This window comes from Gouania willdenowi, chromosome 5 (assembly GCF_900634775.1).
Source record: "Gouania willdenowi chromosome 5, fGouWil2.1, whole genome shotgun sequence".
In the NCBI taxonomy this organism is placed as follows: domain Eukaryota; kingdom Metazoa; phylum Chordata; class Actinopteri; order Blenniiformes; family Gobiesocidae; genus Gouania; species Gouania willdenowi.
In genome coordinates, this window is record NC_041048.1 from 20,498,914 (window position 1) to 20,525,298 (window position 26,385).

The 26,385-nt window shown below is 39.1% G+C and overlaps 1 protein-coding gene and 2 non-coding genes across 6 annotated transcripts in view; all 3 read right to left on the reverse strand.

Annotated features, from left to right (window-relative positions):
- The window catches only part of fgd5b (FYVE, RhoGEF and PH domain containing 5b), a 35,713-nt gene extending 11,901 nt beyond the window's left edge, over positions 1–23,812 (reverse strand). Inside the window, exons 1-15 of one of the 4 annotated variants that reach the window (XM_028445778.1) lie at positions 23,656–23,812; positions 19,986–22,440; positions 14,007–14,151; positions 12,862–12,920; positions 12,747–12,777; positions 10,944–11,095; positions 10,605–10,761; positions 7,635–7,725; positions 7,480–7,530; positions 7,001–7,059; positions 6,162–6,233; positions 5,976–6,044; positions 3,287–3,370; positions 2,917–2,996; positions 2,714–2,810 (exon numbers count right to left, since the gene is read on the reverse strand). In XM_028445778.1, coding sequence (XP_028301579.1) covers positions 2,714–2,810; positions 2,917–2,996; positions 3,287–3,370; positions 5,976–6,044; positions 6,162–6,233; positions 7,001–7,059; positions 7,480–7,530; positions 7,635–7,725; positions 10,605–10,761; positions 10,944–11,095; positions 12,747–12,777; positions 12,862–12,920; positions 14,007–14,151; positions 19,986–22,440; positions 23,656–23,665 — 3,612 coding nt within the window. In that variant the 5' untranslated portion in view covers positions 23,666–23,812. The remainder of the gene's footprint in view (positions 1–2,713; positions 2,811–2,916; positions 2,997–3,286; positions 3,371–5,975; positions 6,045–6,161; positions 6,234–7,000; positions 7,060–7,479; positions 7,531–7,634; positions 7,726–10,604; positions 10,762–10,943; positions 11,096–12,746; positions 12,778–12,861; positions 12,921–14,006; positions 14,152–19,985; positions 22,441–23,655) is intronic. The other 3 variants (XM_028445779.1, XM_028445780.1, XM_028445781.1) reach the window with 3 other exon arrangements.
- Positions 340–449, reverse strand: trnal-caa (transfer RNA leucine (anticodon CAA)). The gene is made up of 2 exons: positions 412–449; positions 340–385 (listed from the first exon to the last, which is right to left on the reverse strand). It is a non-coding gene; the product is annotated as a tRNA-Leu (tRNA).
- On the reverse strand, positions 1,121–1,230 carry trnal-caa (transfer RNA leucine (anticodon CAA)). Its single transcript has 2 exons — positions 1,193–1,230; positions 1,121–1,166 (listed from the first exon to the last, which is right to left on the reverse strand). It is a non-coding gene; the product is annotated as a tRNA-Leu (tRNA).
- Positions 23,813–26,385: the final 2,573 nt, after the last annotated feature.

The window sequence follows — 26,385 nt, forward strand, 5'->3', positions numbered from 1 at the left end:
AAATTTCAAACACCTCAAAACGGAGGAAAGGCTATACGAAGGCCAAACAAAAAATGGACGAAAAATTTTCAAACGCCTTGAAACGGAGGAAAGGCTAAAGTAAGGCATAAAAACCGGCTAAATAATGTCAAACGCCTCGTAACAGAGATAAGGTCATGTGTGGTCATGTCTGTTATCAAAAATGTTTTAAATGTTATGTGGTGAAAGTTCCTAAACATACGTACATATTAATATTCTTTTTTTTTGCTATTTTCCTTGTTTTTGCATTCCTATTACATGTGCGTCTTCCTCCAGTTTTTGATGAGTATTTAGAAAGATCATATGACAACAAAAAAACATTGTCAGAAGTGGGATTTGAACCCACGCCTCCATTTGGAGACCAGAAGTCCCACTTTTAAGGAAGGCATGAACCTTGAGTCTGGCACCTTAGACCACTCGGCCATCCTGACAAATACATTCACAAGATGTGAAAGCTTTCGTAAGGCATGAAAATGGGCGAAAAAATTTCAAATCGTTGGAAAGAAGGTAAGGCTACTGTTAGGCAAGAAAATGGGCAAAAAAAATTTCAAATGCCTCGAAACGGAGGTAAAGCTATAGTAAGGCAGAAAAAGGGCCAAAAAATGGCAAACACCTTGAAATGGAGGTAAGGCTACAGTAAGGCCAAAAAAAGGGCGAAAAACTTCAGACGCCTTGAAACTAAAGTAAGGCTATAGTAAGGCCAAAAAAACGGGCTAAAAATTTTCAAACACATCATATCGGCGGAAAGGCAAAAAAACGGGCGAAAAAATTTCAAACACCTCAAAACGGAAGTAAGGCTATAGTAAGGCATAAAAAAGGGCCAAAAAATTTCAAACACCTAATAACGGAGGAAAGGCTATAGTAAGGCATAAAAACCGGTGAAAAAATTTCAAACGCCTCGTAACAGAGATAAGGTCATGTGTGGTCATGACTGTTATCAAAAATGTTTGAAATGTTATGTGGTGAAAGTTCCTAAACATACGTACATATTAATATTCTTTTTTTTTGCTATTTTCCTTGTTTTTTGCATTCCTATTACATGTGCGTCTTCCTCCAGTTTTTGATGAGTATTTAGAAAGATCATATGACAACAAAAAAACATTGTCAGAAGTGGGATTTGAACCCACGCCTCCATTTGGAGACCAGAAGTCCCACTTTTAAGTAAGGTATGAATCTTGAGTCTGGCGCCTTAGACCACTCGGCCATCCTGACAAATCCATTCACAAGATGTGAAAGCTTTCGTAAGGCATGAAAATGGGCGAAAAAATTTCAAATGGTTGGAAAGAAGGTAAGGCTACTGTTAGGCAAGAAAATGGGCAAAAAAAATTTCAAATGCCTCGAAACGGAGGTAAAGCTATAGTAAGGCAGAAAAAGGGCCAAAAAATGGCAAACGCCTTGAAATGGAGGTAAGGCTACAGTAGGACCAAAAAATGGGCGAAAAACTTCAGAAGCCTTGAAACTAAAGTAAGGCTATAGTAAGGCCAAAAAAACGGGCTAAAAATTTTCAAACACATCATATCGGCGGAAAGGCCAAAAAACGGGCGAAAAAATTTCAAGCACATCATTTTGGCGGAAAGGCAAAAAAACGGGCGAAAAAATTTCAAACACCTCAACACGGAAGTAATGCTATAGTAAGGCATAAAAACGGACTAAAAAATTTCAAACACCTAATATCGGAGGTAAGGCAAAAAAATAGGAGAAAAACACCTCAAAACGGAAGCAAAGCAAAAAACATCTCAAAACCTTTTTTGACAGAAAAAGCTGCTAAATGATCCTGAATGCTTCACTCCTATAAAACTCAATGGAGCGATTGGCATCATCCATCCATCTTCAAACCCGCTAATTCCCGTTTATCAGGGTCGCGGGGGTCTGCCGGTGCCAATTTTCGGCTCTCATTGGGCGCTGGGCGGGGGGGACACCCTGGATAGGGCGACATAGACAGACAACCACTCACTCTCTCATTCACTCCTATGGGCAATTTAGAGACTCCAATCAACCTTACAGTCATGTTTTTGGATTGTGGTAGGAAGCCGGAGTACCCGGAGGAAACCCACGAAGCACGGGGAGAACATGCAAACTACACCCCAGGGCTTGAACCCAGAACCTTCTTGCTGTGAGGCAGACGTGCTAACCACTAAGCCACCATGCTGAGTTAGCACCATGCTATCGCATTTTTCAAAATTAAAAATAGAAAATGTGAGGAAACCAGAACATAAAGGTAAAATATTAAATAAAACAAAGTAAAATCAAAACTGTGGACCATAATGAAAACCCTGGTGGATTCAGGAAAAGAAATACATTTGAATGAAATTGTGCCTTATACACTATTTTTGAAATGCATTTAATCACATGTTCATCATTATGATGCCTTTTGATCTATGTTGGCATTTTTTGTGTTAGGTGGAGGAATCTAGTAAGGTTAGGCAGGGTTAGGGTTAGGGGTTAAGATAACAAAGGGTTAGAGTTAGGGTTAGGGTAATGAACGACACTTAATGATTTCATGACACCTTATTTATGCTATTGACAGGTGTCATGTCATAATAAATAACAACGTAATGTCAGCCTTTATCTATAAAACTTTAAATAAAGTGCTTCCAATGTTTTATGTTTTATCTTAATCAATGCCCAATACTGATAAGCACAGCTGCAAATATAACCAAAATTTAGTGTTGAATCGAGCCATCAGACTGCTCACCTCCCCTGAGCTGCAGATGAACGCTGCGGAGCCTCTTGTGCGTTCAGTCACGCTCCGATTAAGCGTGAAAAACCAGTCCTCTCGTTCAATGAAGGAGCTACAAAAACACACACTTCAGCTGTGATGTTTGACCCTTTCCAGGTTTTTAAATTGTTGTGAAGATGAAGTGTGCCAGTGTGAAATGACAGGACACTGTGACCAACCTCGCAGACAATGTGATGGAGATCTCAGTTCCTTCTATCCTCAAGGCATTTTGAACGTTTTCTATAGTGGGCTTGCTGACCTGGAATATTGATGAAGAAGAATATAAAATCAAGAAAGCAGTGGCCTGATAGTTAAGGAGGCGACCTTGTAACCCAAGGGTTGCTGGTTCTATCTTTTGAGGCCCATCACTGTGGGACACTGAGCATGTCCCTCAACACTAACTACTTCCAGTACTCTCTTGAAAAAGAGATTCTCAACACAGTCATTGCAGCCATTAGCCTGAAGAGATTTGAAACCCTTAAACTAGCATTGCAAAGAACTGTGTGGTTCGTTAGGCTTTTGTTAAAATGAAACAATGAGGAAATTCACCTTTAGCTCTGAGAGAGGTAGATTATTCTTGAGCCTGTATTTCCCATCCTGCTGGGGGTATGTATAGAGCAGCACATCATTCATCTGACAACAGATAAAACAACAAAAAGCATTAAAGAAGGAGACAAACAAGACCAATATAACAAGCTAACACACCAAAAGTGTTCAAAACAGATGGATGCATGCACAAGATTATGCCACTGACCACAGATGAGCCAGCTATAAAAAAAAAATCCAATATAATTGATCAAAACAAACAAAAGTTTACATTATCTTATTTTTATACACCAATAAATATAATAAATTAAACTAAATGAAAACTATAAAGTATTTCTAATGGGGACTCTGGGATCTCCAGATTTGGGAAGTAACAGAGTACAAATACTTGCTAAAGTATGTTTTTCAAATATCTATACTTTAAAGTATTAACATTTTTGTACAAATTGTACTTTCTACTCATTGATTTTTAAACACTGTACTTTAACCACATCTGATGAGCTTAATTATCTTCAGCAATTAAAGTATATTCAACTTTTACTCTTTGTGTGTACAGCTACTCTCCAGCAGATGTCACTGTATTCAAACATAAAACTCCACAACACAATTTTGCCACAGTTTTATTACTTATATTGATAAGATACAAGGATACTGACACATGTCAGTATGAGTATGTTATAATATAGTAAAATGATCAAATCAATGACTGATCATTTCATTTATAGCACACTTTAGATTCATTATCCTAAGTGTTCCAAAGGATTCTTCATTACCCCTAAGACCACTTAGTAAAACAGCGCTCTGGTAATTGTCTTTATACCACTTTTAGATTGTTACAAAGCCAGTTTACTTCACACATAAAACCCAGTAAATAGTGGAGCCATTCAATTAAATGGCACTAATGGTATTTTTGGATAGGATGCAAAAATAAAAGACCGCTTTAGCCAATTCTGTGAAATGCATTCAAACAAGCGAAGATATGAGGAAAGAAATGAAATCAAATCATAGTTTTCATACTTCAGTTATCAAGAATCGTCAGAAGATCTTTTAGAATCTAGAAGATTTGACTACTGACCAAAGAACCATCCTGACAATGAGTACAAGAGCCATAGATCAAACCCAAGCTGCAGGTTGTGCAAAGAAATCTCAGCACATAGTGCCAGGGTGTAAGATGCAAGCAGGCTTCAGCTACGTGGAGAGGCACAACCAAGTGTCTGGGCTAGTGCACATGAACGTCAGTACCCAGTATGGACTGGGAGCTCCCACACCCAGATGGGTCACACCACCAAAGGTGATTGAGAAGAGCAACGGGGCCAAGATCCTGTGGGACTTCAGCTTCCAGACAGACAAACAGCTATTGGAGAACCAAGAAAGCAAACTATAGTCGTGGTTAACAAACACCAGCAGAGAGCAGTGGTCATAGATGTATTGATACAAGCTGACAAAAGTAGAAAAGTGCCAAGAGAGCAGATGTGGAAGGTCAAAGCCCACAAGGTCCTCAAGTTAGTAGGAGCACTCGGGGCAGTGACCCCCAAAGTGGCTCCAACAGATTCCAGGAACAACATCTGAAGCCTCAGTCCAGATATGTAATACAGTAAGAAAATACACTGCATTAACGAGTCTTTAAAATCTGTCTGGAGGGACCATATCCCCGACCTTGATTCGTAATGATGCCACATGACGGAGATACTTCAGCAAACAGATATCAAACTGCATCATTAACCTCTGTATGTTTTCCTTTTTAATAGTTCATTATATTACTCACTCTGCCTGTGTGTTTTACTGCCTGCCTTCAGGAGACAACCTGCTCCTGCAGATTTGTTTTATCACCCTCTTCCTCCAACATTATTAGTTGGTAAAACTTGATCAGACTGAGTAGATTAAGCATCAAAATTAAAGTTTGCCAGTGATCATCGTGAGCGTTGCTGCACATAAAAACTTTACAAGCTTTTTTTTTTTTTTTTTTTTAAGCGTCAAGCCCAGACCACAAATTTTAACAACACCACAGGAGATGAAAACAACCCCTTGATGATGTTCTGTAGTGGGTTTGCGAAGGCGTTTAATTCCTTATCGTGCCTTGATTACAGTATGTTACACCTTTTCTATACAGTAATAATGCTAAAGCTAATACTTTATCAAGGTTCAGTGTTAACATTGTCATTAAATAATTCCTTTAAAAAATGCAGTTTCTGGATAATAGCTATGGATAGGCTAATAATGAATAGGTTGGACTTTATCGCCTTGCTTAACTGTTGTAAATGAAATGAATGATTGTAAGCCTGTTGGTGTTTTTGATCACTGGAAAGAAAAATCTTTTACACATTTTCCAACTTTAAAAATATTTTCAGTCTAATGCTAAATAAGGAAAGAGATATTCAAGTGATAAGCATTGTAGAAAAAGGATGTGCTTAGAGTTCTACTTGGAGACATTATCCCAGCTAAAAAAAAAGGTCTACGTGGGTTTCTGAGCTGGTGTGAGACTAATGTTGACCTTCCCAGCGCCGTCAGCAAAGAGCTGATTCAGGAAGTCTGCATTCAGAAACATCCTGCTCCGGAAACCCTGCTCTAAAACCCATCATGGAGAAAGAAATAAACCAAAAATGTGCTCACTCACTTAACCCCAAGTGAATGAGTGAGGAATATTCTTTTTGTGTGTTGTTAAACATGCCATTATCCATGGGAACATGTTTACCAGAAAAAGATGGCGCGGCTGTCGACACTTCCTGCTGACCTTCATCAGAGTACCCTCCTTCACAAATACCTGATAAAGAAAACACAGCATAACCCAAGCACCAATCCTGCTGTATTCATTGTAATTGCAGAGTGGGGATTCCCAGCAGGAATATGTGTTGGAGCAGGGCTGTTAGTGGTGACGTACCCTGCCAGGCTGCAGCAGGTCCCCAAGGCCACGAACACTGTACTCTATGTTGACCAGACGCAGTAAGTTCTTCTACAGCATGAACAGATTTAATGAAGGCAAAGGAAGAAAGGAAGAAAAATCACCATTACATAGTTGTATTGCATCAAACCTCAGCTGAATAACAAACAGGCTTTGCTTCAGAAGCCTCTCAGAGGGTTTAATCGCAGGTTTATCATGGATTCATGAAGTGGCTGTCACGTTGAGTGAACAAGTATTTGACCCTTGATAGCCACTGTTTTTCGATTGCTATATTTGAGAAAAACAAACAGCTGCCGAGCATGTCATGTGATCTCCTCTAGTTACTAACTGTACTGGCTACCTAAATGAAGTTGGGTCTATCAAGCACATTTATGTTGAGATATTTCAGTCATAACCAACCCAAATTAATAATGGCGTTGTGGGATTACTTGCTGAATGAAATTGAAATTGGGTTCCTTAAAGGAAATAAACTAACTTTTTCAATTGTTCCAAACTAACAAAACAAATCCCATCAGTTAAAAGAGGTTCTTCCTTTTGATGCTTAATAACTCAAATTGTACAGTGTGGATATGATTTTCAGCAATAAAAAGAGTTAATAAGAGAAACCAGTTTAACAATTTTCCTATAACCAATCTTTTCTCTAAACTTGATTTCATCCTCATACAATTTTCATTTTGTTTTTTCAACGTCACATTTGAACTTGAAACAGAAGGCGCTCATTTTGATGTCATATTGTATCTTGGTACAGTGATCATATACCTTTAATTCGAGGTAATCAGTAACTACATTTGGTTGCGTAAATCATGTGCCACGCTTACCCCATGTTTTAGGCTGTCGTTTACTTGATCTGCGATATCCGACACGAATGCAAGAGCCGCTACATAATAAAAACATGAGCAGAAACAAAGTGGTAAGACACATGAATATCAGTGAGTTTTCATTCAAGGGTAAAATACGTGGGTCTCCTGTGGACAGTAAAGACTGAAGTCTGAAGGTGTCTACTACATGTTTGGACTGGTCTCTTTTCAGAGATACAGCCGCAGATAGAGTCCAGAGTTGCTCTAACTTGCCTTCTTATGAATTGCACATCAGAGCACAGAGCACTCACGCAGAGGAAAGCAGGAATGACTGCCTGGTGGCTTTCCACCACCAACAAAGAAGTTCAACTGGCTCTTGTGGCTGTCTCTTTGTGCCAAATGAGCACAAATGAAATGCACAACCGCACACAGAAGACTCACATAGGAGACAGAGTGTGGACCGGGCACTGATTTTTGCTCATGTTACACATTTACAATACCTTGGGTGTCTTCATATTCTTTAGAGTCAGGAGATAGGTTGTTCAGGTAATCTGTAGGAGAAGTCAAAGAGCCGTATGCATTTAAAAGGTAAGCGATTTAACAAACATCCTTCTCATTCAGGAAAAACACTCTCTGTTTTGCACTTTCAACTCACCAGTGAGGACCATGCGATACTGAGCTACCCGCACAATGATCTGCAGGAGCTGATGTTTGAGAGATGTTTTCTGCCCAGACGGCTGTAGTACCTGAGACAAAATACCAAATCAACATGATCTATGATTCACTCCTGCAACATACTGTACAATGTGATATTAACGTCTGTCAGATACACTTCTGGTTCTGGTTTAGCCGTTACTCATGCTTTTCATATAGGTCACTGGTGGCATTGGCCCTTTTAGCCAAAATCATACGTCTTAAGAAAAGAGGCGTGTTACTGCAATAAAATTATGCCAACCAACTTTCCTGAGCAACTTATCTGTGGATGTTTTTATGGAAAATAGTACATTTTTTGGAAAGCCACATGTAATTGGTGGATTTGAAGTGACTCAAATACCGCATTTTATAACCATTCACAATTAAATCATCTGGTGGGCTGGATTGACAGGAAGTAAAGCATGGGTTTCCTCTGGGTATTTCAATTTTCTCCCAACATCCAAATACATTTACTGTATGTTTGGTTATTTTGAGTCCCTAAATTGCCAATAGGAGTGATTGGAAGTGTCTGAGTAGTTGTCCGTTTACTAGTATTTGTCCTCCGATGGACTGGCACCCTGTCTAAGGTGTTAACCACACCTGGCCCCATTGAAACAACCTTATCTTGTACCAAGTTACAAGTCTGCTTGTGTATCTCCCAGCACACATCGGGACAGGACACCTATCCGTCACAGCTAGGTAAATACCAACATCTAGAAATACCTCCATCACTATACCATAATCTGAATTATTTAGAGTTTTGTACAGATGGGCATCACAGCAAGCAGGTTCATATTTTGAAACTACATACATATCACTTTAGTTCAAGTAAGAATAGGTCAGCAGGAGACAAAGAAGAATATAGCCTAGGCAGTTTAATATAAAGTGCTAAGGAGAATCTGAGGGCTTTTAAAGTGTGGCACTCTTTAAACTGAAGGAGAAAACTGCCCAGCTTTGCAAAGACTTCCTTCCAGCCTGTCTCCTAGGTGGTCTATTAAATGTAGGCAAAATATTGAAAAAAAAATTGTCCATAAATCAAATGTAGAAACACACATTGCAAAACGTCTGCTATGCCAAAGCTGTCTAAGCAGTGAAAGCCTCCGGGCTCCACAGCACTTCATTATCATCATTCGTTAATACATCAGACTGTGCACAGATCCATGACTTTTCAGTTTTCAATCAGGATAGGTGTTATCCTTTATATGTTTAATACCCTAAACTTTTCAACTCAATACCTTCTTTCACCACATCTCTTGCTGATGGTTTGGGAAAATGCCGTCTCCGACTCGGCTCTGTTAATAGAGGCTAATTATAACGGTGCACTTAAGTGCATCTGTTGTATGTTAAAAAGCTCAAAACCGCTGTGGGGAGATGCAACCTACGTAAACGGTGGGAGACATGTGGTGTGTAAATTGTTGTTTTGAAAGGCTCAGACCGAACGCATTACTTCTTAATGTCTTCACTTTTCTTCTGGGAGCTGCAGCAGCTCATTTTCCAACATAGCTATTGTTTTAAATTAAACCCTCTCTTTTTTTTCTCTTCCGTTGCGCACGTTTCATTTAAGTTCTTTACATATTTGCAGAAACTCTCTATGTGCACACAAATCAATTTTCAGTGAGTAAGGTAAAGAGGAGAAGAGATAGAGCAGATGGCGATGTCTCCTGATGAATTTGAGCTACAGCTCCTGCTCTAATTAAAGGCTTTGACTGCAAGGGAGCTATCACACAAGTTTTGGATGTTTTCCTGCTCATCACAAGTACTGGTCATTATGGAGGGCATCAAAGATTAAGTAATAACTAAACTAATTAATATGTTGGAGTTGGCTTTCAAAATTGCCCGTAGGACAAAGTAAATGGCCTTGATTGTCTGTGTGTTGGGTCAGTAATAGACTGGCTTCCTGACTGGGTGCACCCTGCCTTGTGCCGGATGTGAGCTGTATTTGGCACCAGCAAACTCCCATGAGCCCCTCCTTTATAAAGCTGGTACAGCTATAGATACAGAAAGGGAGATAGAACACGTCTGGTATTGGTCGTTGCTCAGAATGGACCAAAAAGGCCACCATATTACTACAGACTAACCACGCATAGCAACACAAAGCTTCTGTCCACGTAAATAAATAGAACAACTATCACATCCATCACTTTAAAGAACAATATCTAAGACTTGCAGTGTGGCTGTAAATGGCAAACCAAGTGTCGAGTAGCTTATTGTACTACATGATTATAGAGACATATTTATTATCCCACACCACAAAGTGTGGAAGGGGGATATAGGTTTGAGCTCCGTCTATCCGTCCGTCTGTCCGAGTTAAAGGGGACAGATTTCTCAGAAACTGTTCAAGATAGGATAACCAAATTCTGTGTATGGCTTCAGGGCATCAATACCTTGATGGAGCTCGAAAATGAGAAGCGCGCAAATATTTTTTCCGGAGTTATTGCCTTTGTTCCGTTTTTTGGACTGTGTTCGAGGTATCTTCAAACGGGACAGCTTTTCTTATAAACCGTTTAAGATAGGATAACCAAATTTGGTGTGTGGCTTCAGGGTATCAATACCTTGATGGAGTTCGAAAATGAGAAGCGAACAACAATTTATTCCTGAGTTATTGCCCTTGTTCCTTTTTTTTCACTGTTCGAGGTATCTTCAAAGGGGACAGCTTTTTTAATTTTATATTCTGATGTGATAATATTTTCTAATGTATACATCTAAGTTCTTAGATTTAGGACATTTAGGAAAAGGTGAGTTATAATGACAACCAATCTGGCGATCTCACAGAGATCATGTCCATTGTCCTGTATTTCTATGGCTGATGCTTTCACTAAGAACATTAAAGAGCATTTCATCCAAGCAGTAAAATTACCCATCAACCAGTCAAGCTGTCTCATTTTTTCTGAGTTTTCTGTGTTTGAATGTCTATAATCCCTGCAGCTCTGACCTCAAACTGCTGAACGATGGCTGCAAATGCAGGTGAGGTCTGGCAGCTGTCCTCCAACAAACTCATACTGCGGTCGTAGTGACCTATGTAGGTGGTGAACACCAGGAATTCTGCTTTCCTGGACAGGAATATGTCTGCAATCCGAGGACTTTCCTCCCTGAAGGAGAAAACAAAGTGGAGAATATGAAGGAATGGCAGCAGGCAGCAGTCCTCTGATTGGTTTCTGAACAGGATCGCATATTGAAGGGAATACAATATCAAGAATAACGATAAAGTGCAATGCAATCTTATTGAAGAGTTCCAGTATATTCTGCTGGGGGATGAGCAGCTTCATCTCACCAGTGTGTGATTCGATTCTCCAGCTGAGTGAGAATCATGCAGTGCAGGATGTAAACGTCAGGCAACTCATTGAGGATCTCTCGAAGTCTCTCCTCACGTAATACAGGCTCTCCCTCATCTCCCACGGCCGACCCAACAACTCGTCGAAAGTCCTGGCACATGATGGATGTTGAAGATTGGGTTTAAACTTCATGTAATACTTAGAAATCTTCCTGCAGTTCTTCAAAAGTTTAAAATTCATGTGAAACAATCCACTAGCTTGGACTGTTGAATTTTATTACTTACTGTATATTTATTTATGTATGTAAATATTGTCTTGTCATTTTTATCTTTTCTTTTTCTTGTTTATGCTGCTCACTTGTGTTTTAAAATTGCCCCTCAGGAACAAATACAGTTCTCTGACAAACCAAAAGACCACTGCCTGTTTTCTGCTGTACAGCAGCAAGGAAGGAATAAAAGGAAAGACTAAATGTGACAAATGTATCATCATAATCAGGATTAAAAGCCTAATTTTACCACCCATCCATCAATGGGGGTCAAACATGGTTCTGTCACATACTGGGACTCATATGTAGAGACAATAGCACAAAGTCACACAGTGGATTTAGGATTCTAACAAACATTTTTTGTGTGTGTGGAGATTTGGATCCACAGGATGAAAAACAGGCCTCCACACAGTAAGCCTATCATGTCATCTACCATTCCTCTTTTATATCAGTGGATCTCATCTTTTCTCTGCAGTGTTGTTCCAAGGGTTTAGGTCCCTGGTTTAATCCCTACACCAGAGGGAAAACCCCAGGCAGCAAAATGAAACAAGCAGAGTTTATCACTTCCTTACTACCACTGTGGAGGAACCCTGGGAGTGAAACCAGTGAGTTTACAGTAAGAGCATCATGGGAGCCACACAGAGTCCAGCAGACCTGAGAGGCTAAAGTCAACACCTGACAAGTGACTATAAAGAGGAAATTACCTTTAGCATCAGCCTTCATGGTCAGTGAAGGTAATGAGACAAACAGGGGAACAAAGAGAGCTTAAAGTAATCAGAGCTCAACAACCTGAACTACAGAAGCACCCAGAGATGCTCAGTGTGACTTCCTCACTATGAGGTCAATGGTTTGAATCTGTCTCAGTCACACACTTTACAACTTTTTTTACAGCCACTTTCAATCCTTGTAGTTCAACTCTGTAAAATAACATATGTAGTTAACAATTATTACAATATGTTTCAAATCATCTTTTCCCACTACCTGTTACTTCTCTTCAGGAACATTAAAAAATAATAATAATAATAATCGAGGGGTATACTGACACAAAAAGGCACAACAAAAATAATACCACTATGTTCATGGATAAGTGAGCCTAATGATGAAAAACAAATTAGATGATAGATAGATATTTTTTAGTGTATTTTACAGCTGATTTAAGACATGGGTCAAAACTGATCCGTTATCATGAGAGATGCTAACAGAAAGCTAACAGAAGAGGAAAGATAAGGTTTATGGGGTTTTTTAATAAAGGGTCAAAGTTGTTATTAATTTTAGTAATTGATAATGTAATTGCAATGAACATTCAGGGGGAAATAATAATTGTAATTTGAAAACATGCTGGTCACTGTAGTCAAAATTGAATTGTAATTGAAAATGGATAATTGATGACATAATTCTAATTGAAAAATGTAATTGACTCCCATCCTGGTTATAAGCCTTAACCATTAGGCCACCATTGCCCCAGACATAGAGGATTTATCACCATAATTTGAATGAAATCTGAATAAACAAACAGATGCTCAGATGCTTCACTCACCTCCTGAAGCAGCTTTAGGGCTGCTGTGTGTCTGTGGATGAAGAGATCAAATAAATCAACAAGAAACTACAGAAATACATTGAATAATTCAAAATGTAAAATATATGGAGCTTACAATCTTTCAGTGTCCATCAGTTCTTTGACAATGTAAAAGGCTCTTGATCGACCATCAACCTGTAAACCATCATAACATTTATTTTGTGAAGCTCAGCAAAAAGAACAGCATGGATTTGGCCTGATCTGCCAGCAAATATCATTTTTTTGACATATATGGGACAGCTTTAATTTAGGTTTCACACCAGTAAGGGATGGAGAGGCTGTGACACCATCACTTTGGCAAAAATATACATTCATCTTGTCGTAATAAATGTTAGGTATTGGCACTTTTTGGGACTGTTTGTACTAGGGGTGTCCCGATCCAATATCGATATCGGATATCTGTCCGATATTAGCAAAAATCGGATATCCGATTTAAATATCCGGATTTTACAATTAAAAATAAATAAATAATAAATTCATTTTTTCTTTATTTTATTCAATTGTAGAATACTCTAGACATTATGTTGAACGTTAAAATTCATGTAACCAATTGGTTAATAATAAATGGGTCAGTTTTTCTCATACCTATTGTTGTATGTTTGAGTAATATCCCTTGATCAAGCCTTTTCTAACATTCCACACTACAAAATAAGTCATTATTATTTTGTATTAAAGAAAAGAGAGATAAAATATAATAAAATGAAATTAAAAATTAAAAATAATAACCATTTTTTTTAAATGAATAAAAAATATGTATGATGGGGCGGTGTGTAGCTCAGTGGGTTGAGCGCCCGCCCCATGTACCGAGGCTGTAGCTCCTCACCTGCAGCGGGTCCAGGTTCGATTCCCGGCCTGGGACCCTTTCCTGCGTGTCATTCCCTGCTCTCTCTAACCCCCTTCCTGTCAAACAACTGTCATATAAAGGCCACTAGAGCCAAAAAAATCCTTTAAAAAAAAAAAAAAAAAAAAAAAAAAAAAAAAAAAAAAAAAAAATATGTATGATTCATGCTGACATCGGATCAATATCGGTATCGGCCGACACGCAAGGCTGCAATATCGGTATCATATCATAAATGAAAAAGAGTTGTATTGGGATATCCCTCGTTTGGACAGAAAAAAGCTGCTACTGTGTGTAGACAGGTGAATAAACAGCACTTATTCAAGCCATGATGTTTGCTAATATTAAGATTTGTTAGGCTGAAACATAAACCTAACCCTAACCTGTCGTTCATAGTTGTCCGTTACGCCTTCCTCTTCCTCAGAGGTGCGACCATGGTCTTCTTCAGCCATCCTTTCACCAGCGCACACTGGGCTTGTCGGTGGAGCAACAGCTGCTGAACACACATTATACGCCTCTGTGTAAGCACTATTGGGGAGAGTAAAGATCACAGATATAAATCACTCAGGGAAACAGTTAGAGACCAATAACACAGTACACAACATATCCTCACACGCGTGTGCCACTTTCTCCCTGAGAGTAGATTTCCATCACAGTGATACAGAGTTACGCTCTCGACACAAGGGTTTGTATGCCAATGATCTATGATAGGGTGGCCATTTCCATAACACAAAAAGGATAAAAACAGAAAAATAATTGCATGCTGTCTTCACCCATACACTGCCTCCTTAGAAAACTATGAACCCAACCTGGCAACGCAGCTCCTGCAGCTGCAGCTTTAATGATTGTTAAGTGATCTATTTTCATTTCAGATGAAATAAAAAAAATAGGGAATATCACAAAAAGAGGACAAATGAGCATCCAGCATAAGGCTGCGACGGTCCCTTTAAAATAAGGGACAGTACTATACCGAACATAGGTTTATGATGAAGTGATTTTGGACATCAATGGCATTTTTCAATAATATGACATCAAAGCTCATTACAGGTCTTTCCAATTGGAAATATCAAATCAATGTTCAGCAAAAACCAATGTGAACCAAAGCGGGAGGGGAAGTAGAGAAAAAAAAAGAGGTGCTAAATCAGTTTTTTAAATTTCAAATGGATGATTATAAATTATTATAAACATTGTACTAGTACGAGAAAATAAAAAAAAAATGCATTCATTTCACCCTTATCCCTAAAAGATGAACACACCAATGGCACTTATTTTTAGCAAAAGAACTGATGGGATATTGATAATGAGCAAAGTTGGCAGCCAATCTGTCAAAACTAATGTTTTCTATTTATTTTTTCATATGTATGCGCTGTGGGGTTAATGGTGCAAACCAAGGAAAAATGTTAAATTCTCACATTTATTTTATGAAAACATTGAGCCGTTTAAACCAGAACGTAATACTATAGATATTAAATATAAATCAATAACTAATATTAAATCCTAAAAACACAAGGTAGGCAACAGTCTTATATATTGTATACAATATGTAAAATACTGGAGGAAAAAAACAACTGCATTTCATTACATTAAATACAAAAAAAAAAAAAAAAAAAAAATGTGTATGTAGTAAATTTCCATAATTAAAAAAAAATATTTTGTCAATTTCAAGTACCTAATTGAGCATTGACAGCACTGCATTAAAATAACCCCCCCTTCAAATTAAAAGCATAAAAGCACTTCTTTGGGGCCAATAGGCAAAAGCCTGCACCCACTTTTCTATCCCAACCCACAACTTGAGAACCTATTTGACAAATAATTATCTTTAATTATAGTCAAACTGAAATAAACAAATCTATTATTTACTTTGACAATTTCTTATTAAATGTAATTTGCTGTCAAAATGATTGACAATATTAATGCTGACCCAATGTAATCATGTTCTCTGGCTTTTTCTCCTGTTCCTCTTTCATACATTATGTTTATTGTAGTAGCTCGTGGCTGCACAGTAAATATGACTTTGACGACCACTGTTCGCATACATTTTCATGTGGCTCTCTCTTATCTCGGCGGTGTTGTGTGTTTTTTTATTTAACTTCTGTGTTCACGTTCATAAGAGAGATTATCAGTTTACTATTCAAACCCACTACATGAAACTGTACAGTCTAATAATCGGAAGGGCCTCTGTAATAAAAGTGTTCAGCAGGAATGATATAAATAAACAAATAAAAACCTTCCAGGTCAGCAGGAACCAATAAAGTGATCCTGAAGGGCTTGTGTTGACACATGTTGGTGCTTTACGCTGTGAGAGGATCTTCTTCAGGGACCTGAATGAATATGTTAATAGTTGGTGCTCGGTGGGAAATGTCAACCATGCAAATAAAAAACACATTTTTAAGTTACGGTCATGATGCAGACCTCTACATGACCAATGGCAAGTGTTGCTCCCATGTTTCACTCCGAGCACCGATGGCTTAACCCCACTGAGATGCAAATTAGCTACGTGAGAACAGCATATGTGAGCTGTGCGGATCACAGCGTCACACACATTAGGGCTGCATGGTCCATTAGGGCTTTACTAGATCAAACTTTGGATGAGATACGACGAGAGTAGAACAAGAAACACTGTTTTTTTCTTTTCTTTCAATTACAACAGTTGCCAGTGCATGATAATTCAGTCCAAGAATCACAGAGATAGAGGACACAATACCAGTCAAACGCTGTCTAAAGAAACAGTTTTAGGTGAATACACATTTTTAATGACATTGGGTGCAAACGTGAAGGCAAAGAGTGATGATATGACATGCAAACTAGACACAGAACAGTCTCAGGAAGGCTTCACGTCTGAGAATCAAACAATGCGCTAGCTGTAGCTCAAGCTGTAAGGCAAAATATTCTTAGTCCTGTCATATTGAATCATTCTAGTGACTAAAGAAAACTCTATCCATGTGTCTCACACATGCAGGTGATGCTGTAAGCCATTCAGTGACAATAACACTGAAAAAATCAAATATAGGTCACACCAGTGTATAATTTACTCCTTTTATTTAAACTGTTATAATAAATATTAATAGGGTATTTACCTCTTGTTTTCAGTTTGGATATATTCAAGTTAAAGTCCGTATAAAGCAAATTCTGACATTTTCTTCTAAACACATTAAATAAGTCATAAATGTATTCCTTAACACATGTAAAAAGCCATTCAACCATTTAGAATTTAATTGTGGAGCTAGGCTTCCAAAACTGTTCAGGATTTCATGCGCGGGTCAGAAATCAGGGCCGCATTACGTAACGGAGCCCTCATTAGCATAAACCCGACCCCGTTGCTGAAGAACACCAAACTTCCGCGGCCTGCAGCGGGCGCAATTCGTCCCCTAGCCAAAAACAAATCACATATTCGGACAAAGGGGAAGAAAACGCGTCCGAGTACTTTTGGAAGCACTATCGACGCTGGAGCCACTTTCACATTGCTCTCTCCCGTAGACACAGTAAGGAGGCGGTGCGTGGGCGTGGTTCCAGAGCCTCTAACTGACACGCCCCCAGCTTCTCGGACCAGAGAGATGTGCTTGTTTTTCCATAATTTTGGGACCTAATTTTATATACTTAGCGATTTTTTGGCACAGTGGTCAATCACACATGTTTCTGTGGTGTGACAAACTCATAACATAAATTCATTTCTGCTTTACACGGACTTTAAACTATAAAACTTTTATAATTGTGAAGGTGAATAACACATTTACCAAATGACTCAAGAACTGTCACGACACAAAGGCATTTTTTCAAACAAGTACTTTTCTACAAACATGTAGAAATCAATTTGTAAGTCATAGGTAGAAACATTACAATCATAACCTTTTGGTTGTGTTCTGCTGCTGTTGTGTCATTGAAATATAAAAATTGCAAACATGAACAGAGGAAAGCTCTGCAGTGAACAACTGCTGACTACAGAGAAGATTGTATCAGCCTGTTCTACTCGACTGGCCGGAGAAGAGCGATGCCTCCAGAATGCTCTGACTATTAATCATCTTGGGCAGGCAGTATGATATGGGCACAGTCTCTGGTTATGTCGGAGTGGGGGGGGGGCTTACCCTCAGAGAAGCTAGATCAGCCTAGGTGATCGTACCTACAAACGCCACCACCACAGCAGCAACAAAAGAGCCTGTGCCTTCTGCATCAGCCCCAGGAGCCTGTTTCACACCTGAACAGATGTTTCATGAATAAAGCCAGATGCTTGACCACCATCCCACCAGCATTTCTTCCAATAGTCCCAACCAGCATGCACCAACAACACGTAGAGGCATTACGGCGCAGGTTTATTAAATATCACAGGAACGCTGGAGGGAAATGGATCACCTGGTCCGCTGTGGTTACAGCATCAGGAGGACCTACATAATAAATAGTTGTAAATCCTACTCCCCACGGATGTTGTTAAACACACAATGGCCAAGGAGTAATGAAGGAGGAGGATGCTCAGTACTATTGTAGCATGAATCAGTAACAATAAGTCCAACAGCATCAATCTTGATGAAAACACACTAATACTGTCAAATACAGGCATTGGTCTGATATAAATCCACGTATTTGCTCATGTAGATCTTTTTTATGCATACACAATAAAAAAATCTCTTTCATTCAGGCAATATTTAATATTTTTTCAGCAACGTCTGCACATATAACCCCAATCTAATTAAAACCTAAGAGGAGATCCTAAAGGGTACCTGTACCTGTACCATGTGTTATATATTACCAATAAACTAAACATCCATCCATCCACTTTCTGAGCCACTTGGTCCTTTTTTAAGGGTTGTGGGGGTCTACAGGTGCCTATCTCCAGCTCTAATTGGGCATTATACAGGGGTACACCCTGGACAGGGAGTCAGTCCATTGCAGGGCAACACATAAAGGCAACCACACACATTCACGCCTACAGGCAATTTAGAGATTACAATCAACCTAACAGTCATATTTTTGCATTGTAGGAGGAGGATGGAGAACATGCAAACTCTGCACAGAAAGGACCCAAAGGTTTGAACCCAGGATCTTCTTAATGTGAGGGGGACGTGCTAACCACTACATCGCCTTGCATGAACTAAACATGTTCATTTTTCTTTTTTAAACTTAAAAGTACTTTTCTGAACATTTATTCCTTGAAACACAACCAAAAGGGGAGCACAGATGTGACATACCCGCATTGTATCAGGTCCAGTGTTTTACATCATCTCCCACCTACTTTCTTTGATTTTTGTCTTTTTTTTTTAGGTTACGTTAGTGCTTTTCTTCATATTTTCTTTAATGTCCTAATTATTCATTACTCAACCAACAAAAATATGTGTTTGAGCAACTTTTGTAATGTCTGGAGCTGTTATTGTCACATCTGTAGTGCAATGAGCCGGGCACAGCCTGCAGTTAGCAGCAGTTTTATACACTAAAGAAGCGCTGCAGAGCACTCTGCCCAACGGGAACAAACCTAAGAGAGTCTGGACGGAGCAGAAGGAAAAAATATTGTAGTGATTTAAAGGAGAAAAATTAACAAGAAAAGTGTGTTACAGATAATAGGTCCAATAAAACACAGTTACGTTACAATTAGCCTGTGAAGTAGGCAGAATGGTGCTGACAGTGATTCTCCAACAACCTGGCATTTTCACTTCCTGGTAGCTTTACAAGGACTTGTGAAGAACATTACCTGCCTAAAGCTCTAGCATTATACAGGATATTATACAGGATCTTTTGATAAAGCTTGAAAATGAAAATGCAGTTACCCTTTAAAAACAGCATTACAGAGGTGAAGGCATACAGTATAATGGACTTGATTTTATATAGCGCTATATGTCACATAGTCAGGTACTGGGATCGAACCCCCAACCTCTCGATCAGAAGACGACCCACTACCACCTGAGCCACGGTTGCCCATGTAATCAATTGCTTTATTTATTAAAAAGTAGCATAAGAGGGCTTCTGTAAATTGTCACAAAAAAAAGTCACTTACTTTCCTGCACCTATGCAGAGCTCTCCAACATCAAGAATGACTACAAACTTAACAGGAGATAACTAAATTATTCACCATTAATCATTTTTAGTTTGATTTCAGGAAGTTTAGTGCACCATGAATGACATCAACTCAGGGAAAGCTCATTAAACAGAAACAAAACGTAATTGGGAATAACTTGAAATGAAAAATTGGAGGCTTATATATTCTATCGTGGTAGAAAGTAACCACAGGAAAAATAAAACAGAGGAAAAACCAACATATCTGGCCAATTTCTTGTTCTATTTATATGATAAATTAACAGATTTTAAACCATTGCCTTTACTTGACTTGACATTATTTTAGCATCTATTATTCTTGCATGGCAGTCATATTTACGTACCTCTCTGCCTCTTGTTGAGATGACTTCTTCTCGAACCCCGGGAGGCTGCTCATGTCCACGTATCCATCTGTTTCGTTGGCAGAGGAAAGCACCCGACAGGGGCGATCAAAGAAGTCTGTGAATTGTGGTTGACAAACAGGCCTTTGCTTTGGGACCTGAAGGTTCTCATAGTCCGAACTGATGGTGGGAACGTTCTCGTAGTCTGAGGTATCTGTGTTGGGAAATGAAATGGAGCGAGGTTTGGTAAGGGGAAGAGGCAGAAAAGGCACGCGGGAGCGGTCTTCAAAAGACTCCACCCGGATCACGCTGCGAGTGAGGAAGGCAACAGAATTTTCCTTTCTTCTGGTTTCATTGGAGAATATTAGGTGTGAGGTTGGCCCCGGGGAAACCTGGGGCTTGCACGCTAAGCGAGAGCTAAGTTGAGGAGATGTACTCACACCGTGCCTGTCAGAGTTCAGCAGTCTTGGTGTGTGACTGTTGGACCCTCCTGGGGGCTTAAAGGAGGATGAGTTGGCACCTAACGCAGGCTTGTTTTCAGTTTTCCACCTTAGCTTGAGCATCAGGAAGCGCTTGATGGAGGATTTCTTCTTCCTGTTTTTCTCTGCTGAGTCACCCTCCATAAGAAGTGAGGGTGAACTCTTAGTAATGGGTCTCTTTGTGATGTAAGCTAGCTCGAATGGAGGAGGAATATCCACCACAGAAGTTGGCGTAGACAGACCACTGGAAGAAAGTGGTGTACATCCAGAGAAGCTATCAGAGGAGAAATGGTCAGCTTTCATCCTCAGAGATTCTTCTCTGTGAGCACACAGAGCTGTATCTTGTCCTTCCATGGACAGGGAGCGTGGATACAAGGACAAATAATGGGGTTTAGAGTAGCTTAAGTGTCGCACGGAGCTTAACATTGGACTACTACTGAGTGAAGTTTGTCCAAATCCCCTCATTGGCATTTTTGGAGTGAACTGCCCGAGAACGTCTTCCCTGTTTTTTGTTGAGCATTGAGAGCGAGACCTGGTTTGAAAACCAGCTGCTTTCCTATCAAGAAGAAAAAAATTCCCAACCCCTGAGCTTTTCCTTGGCTCCTCGTAGACATGATCATCGCTGATGTCCTCTTCTGTTTCAGGACTGTCCAAAAATGGAGCAGTGTGACCGTCCAGGTCGTCCTCAAAGACAGAGTCATTTGGGGACAACAGCTGGCTTTCTGAGAGGGAAGAAGTCAGCGTGGTGTCAGTATCTGCTGAAAACTGCCTGAACCACTGCTGGGAGTCCATGTGATTCAACACTGCTCTGGCGTCCTCCTCAGGTTTGGCACATGTTGCTTTTTCAGATTCTTTGTTTTTAGCACAACAGTTGTCACCAAAGTCCAGATATTCTCCAGCTGTGACAGAATCATTCAGTGTATTTGCTGCTCGCTCGTGTTTTTGGATTGAGAATTGAAAATTGTTTTTAGAAGAAGTCTGACTATCTATGAGTGGCCTCTCTGATAATCCATATGTATTCCCATTTCTCAGCATTGATTCCCTATTGATAATGTCCTCTGATGAGATGTAAAAAGGTTCCTGGGAAAGGTTCCCCTCTGAAGTACCAAGCAGCACCGTGACCGGTTGTGGATCCTTAGTAACAAAGCCTTGAGGACAAACATTTTCCTTTATCCTATGACCACACCTTAATGATAAGATGTTACATGTAAATCCACAGTCAAAGGCTGATTCTTCATCCTCTTTGTCATCACTTAGAAAAACCTGACGGTCTTCTTTGATGAAATGACCCTCATCATCTCGCAGTAATTCAGCTATCTCTTCCGTCAAACCGTGAACTTCTTTGACTTGCAGCCTTTTCTGATTATTTTCCTTGTCTGGATTTTCAGCAAAGCCGCAGCCTGCATCCTCATCAATGCTGTTAAGAGAAAAGTCTCCCACGGAGAGGCCATCTGTGTCAGCCAACGCCTCGCCCGCGTCACACTCCTCAGCATCCATATCCTCGGTCACGTCCGTGTCACTTATCTCTACTGCCTTCTCAGGGACAGCTGTCAGTCTTGTACCACTGACCCAAAGCACGTCCAAAGAGTCTGCTTTCCCAACAAGCTCTTTGTCATTTCGTCTCCATCCCTCCTCTTTTATCTGAATCACATCCTCCTCCTTTTCTCCATCTGACGCACCATTCAGACTAAACTGTGGTGGCTTTAGGATGAAGGAGTTTGATTCTTTATCCAATGACAATGTTTCTAAGATCACTCTGTTTCCATTGTTCTCTATCTGATGCATGACATCAACATCAGAGGTGAGGAAGGTACCATTGCTGCACCCTCCCTCATTGCCATTGAGGTGAGGTTTAACTTTAGGTTTCGGGGCTATTGAGGGTTTCAGACCCTTGTCTGCAGGCATGAGAGGCGGGGGCTGCTTCAGGCTGGCGTGACAAACAAACCGAGGCTTTGGAGCGACTGAAGGCTTGGAGCTGTCTGAGAGAACAACAGGAAAAGGAAACTGTAAGATTGTGTGCTTTAAAATAGCTTACAGGTCATTTGTATTGTGTGCCTGTGACCTAAAGCTCAACAATGATCCACGTGTCATGAAAGCTTTACGACTGTGAGCAAAAAGTTTAAGCAGAGACATTACAATTTGAGCATAAAATCAACCAAATGTGTCTGAAGAACAAACTCCTATTGTGCATTGGTGTGAAGCCTTTGATTTACTTTATAAAGATACAAAACAGAAGCCGCTTCATTTGTAAATAATGAAGTTCATGAGACCCTAAAATGATTAACTTCAACAAAATTTCATAAAAGAATTTATAAAAAAGAATCAGAGGGATTTCCCGGACTCACTTCCTGTGATTCAAGTGTGAGAAACTCCTGTCAGGCTACATGTACAGCTGATCAACAGTGAACACGAAGCAAAGAACAAAGGCAATGAAGAAATATGTACAGTTAAAGCTCACCTGATCACTTTAACACATGCACAACTAAAAGTCAGTGCAGCATTTAGAAAATATAAATACAAATCTGAATAGTTTTCATCTACATGAAAAGAGGGGACTCTGTTAACTTCATAGGAAATAAAACATCTCTGTACAAAGTCATCTACAAAGCCTTTATAGGCTAACTTAATCAAAGCAGCATTTTCTATATTGACTTTAGAAATTAAAACGTCCCTAAATGTCCATCTATATGAGTCAAATAGGAGTGAAAAAGTATATGAATAACATGACATGTTGTAAAGTCAACAACAAAAAAATTTACTGAATAAATAATCTCAGTGATTTTTGGTCATATTCATTCCAGAGTTCCGATTAAACCCTGGCAGAATGGTTGTGATGTTTGGACGCCAAAAGCAAAGAACATTACCAAAAAAAAACGTGTATTTTATAACGTGATAATATTCAAATTGAATAGTTGATGTTAATGGGAGCCTGACATTAGTTTTTTAATGGGGATAGATTGGTAATACTCACATGTCTGATAGTTTTCTTCCCATTCTGTTTAAACCGCGTTATAACATAGGCTGGCACTAGAGAGGACTATGGGAAGGACCGATGGGAGTCCGTTTAAAGACATAATAATAATTTAAAAAAAAAAAAAAAAAAAAAACTACTTTCCTGTCCGTGCACTTGTTTAAAAGTCCATAAAGGTCCACAAAACACACGGACGCACTGCTGCTAAAGCGACATTTCTCACCTGAGTTCATTTTTACGGAGCTGGTGTCCGCAACATGTCCTCTATCATCCCAATCCCACACGGACGCTGAGGCACTGACCGTCTGTCCCCCTCAGAAGCACCGTCTGTCTGTCTGTCTGTCTGTCTGTCTGTCCTCAGCTGAGCGCAGGACGCGACTGAAAACCAAACCCACGATGAGCGCACGCAGCCGGACCCTCCAGTGAAACATAGAGCAGGTCATTATTACGTAGAACCCTTGAGATGCCGAAGTCCGCTTTAAAATGTGCGTTTTTTTTATTTTTTATTTATCTATTGTTTTTATTATTCAATTTTATGTAACTTTTCCTTTTTTTCTGTTATGAAAAAAGTAAAAAAAAATTTCCTTGGCATTGCACTGTTGTTCATTTTATTTATTTAATATATGTATTTATTTATTCCGTTTAGAATTCCGATCATCTTGCAGTAGTGGCTCCCAAGGAGAACATGCAAACTCTACACAGGAAGGTCCAAACTAAGCCCTTCCTGTGGAGCAGCAGAAGACCTATAAACACACGTGTGTATTTGGCCCTGAGTGAATAATCATATTATTATTATTATTATTATTATTATTATTATTATCATCATCATGGGGGCATCCACTAACCAAAGTCATTGTCGTTGTGTCCTTGGGCAAGGCACTTCACCCACATTGCCTAGTATGAATGTGGTGTGTGAGTGAGTGTTGGTGGTGGTCAGAGGGACTGATGGTGCATATGGCAGCCTCACTTCTGTCAGTCTGCCCCAGGGCAGCTGTGGCTACAATAGTAGCTTACCACCATTGTGTGTGACGTGAAAGAATAATGCAAATCAATTTAAAGATCTTTGAGTGTCTATGATAAAGTGCCAAAAAAATTCAAATGCATTATTATTATTATTATCATTATCTGATTTATCATTTGGATATTTTGACAATTGAAAAGAAAAGGAAAGTTTTAGTCGTACTGCTAGAGGTAATCTACATCTGTAGCCACAGCTGTGTTGAGGTCTAAAAGAAGCATTACTGTCAAATTGTACACCACAGCCACTTGTACAAAAAATACTGCAATTTCAGACAATATTAAACAACAGCCTCTTTACGAAGCTAGTATTACAGTCTAATAAAAGAAAATGTAAGCATAAGTATATATGTATGTTTATTTTCTATCTTGGACAAATAAGCGTAGTAATGCCAAATGAAACGAAAAACATAAACAAATGAAGATAAAACAAATTGAATGTTTACATTTGTCCACTAGTCTATTCATGCTGAATTTTTACATTTACAGTTCAAATACGGAGACGAGAAGCACATTGAGGCAGCCGTCTGAGCCTCACCTTTTTAATTGCACAGTATTATTGTAACCAAACTGCTGCATTCTTGGACAATGGAGAGGAAAACCTCATTTTGAATGGCAAGAAACCTCCAGCAGAACCAGGCTCAGGGGTGGTGTTAGTGGATAGGAGGAGAACAAAACAGTTCATCAGAGCATCACAAACTGGTCGAAACCTACGTAAACCACAGATCAGCAACTGTCAGCTCCAAAGCCAAGACAAGAAAGAGAAATAAAGAGGAGAGGGGAGAAAGCACAGACTGCAGAGAGAAAAACATGATCAGTTCAATACATTCAAATGTAATTATACTTTGAAGACCTATTTTGGTCTGCCAGAAACTGATGACATCCACATTTTAAGTTTCTAGTAAAGAGTGAGCAGGAGAGGACCTACAGAGGACCTCATGGTGGAGAATCCAACTAAGGCTTAGTGCCATTGTTAGGGAGTTCATGTAGGAACAAAGAAGAATATGGATAATGGAAGACCAACGCCAAATGGGACAAGTTTGATCTTTTGGGTGAACTAGTATAATTGGTTTGATGGGTCGCATGAAATGTCAACAAGAAGATGCAAAGCCAATCATAATATGCAATGTTTTTTTTTTTGGCTATGTGAAACTTAAGTCAGAGATTATCATCTGTATGCTTCATAGACAGTGAGAAATGATTCTAACTGTCCTGAAACTCTTCACAGCTTTACGGCCTAGAAAGATTTTTCTGTTCCTGAGGCAACAAAGTTAGTCTGGCTTCTCACATTTATTAGATACAAAAAGATCAGTGGACAGATCATTCTGTCATAAGGGATCATAAGGGTTGCAAAAAAGATTTTTAGGGAGAGAAGGGGAATATATTTTAAGAGGAAAACTGAATTTCAAGATCCAATATGCTAGAACAACACTGAAAAGGATGAGTATAACAATAGCAGGGGTTAAATTATGGCACTGCCTAACGGATGAAATAAAACAAAGCAGCAACATAAACCAGTTTAAAAAGCTTTTTAAGTCATATATCTTTAGTAAGTACAAGATAGAAGAGCAACAATTTTACCAAGGACAGTAATATATACTGTATATATATATAAATATATATATATGCTTTTTATTAATTTATATATTGCCACTTTAAATGTAATTGATGAAATTAGTGTCATAAATATGAAATAGTATAATATTATGTACATGTCATATACATTCATGTGTACGTATGTATATATGTTTGATGTGAATCTATAAACTGTATATGTAAAACTTGTGCAGAATATCTATTGAATGTATGTTGTGAATATAGTAATATAAGTTAAATATTTATTGTTTGTGATATTATGTAGAGAACTTTATTTTGTTTTGTTGTGATAGGTACAGTATATATAAATAAGCTTTGCTTCAACCTACACCCTTTCAGC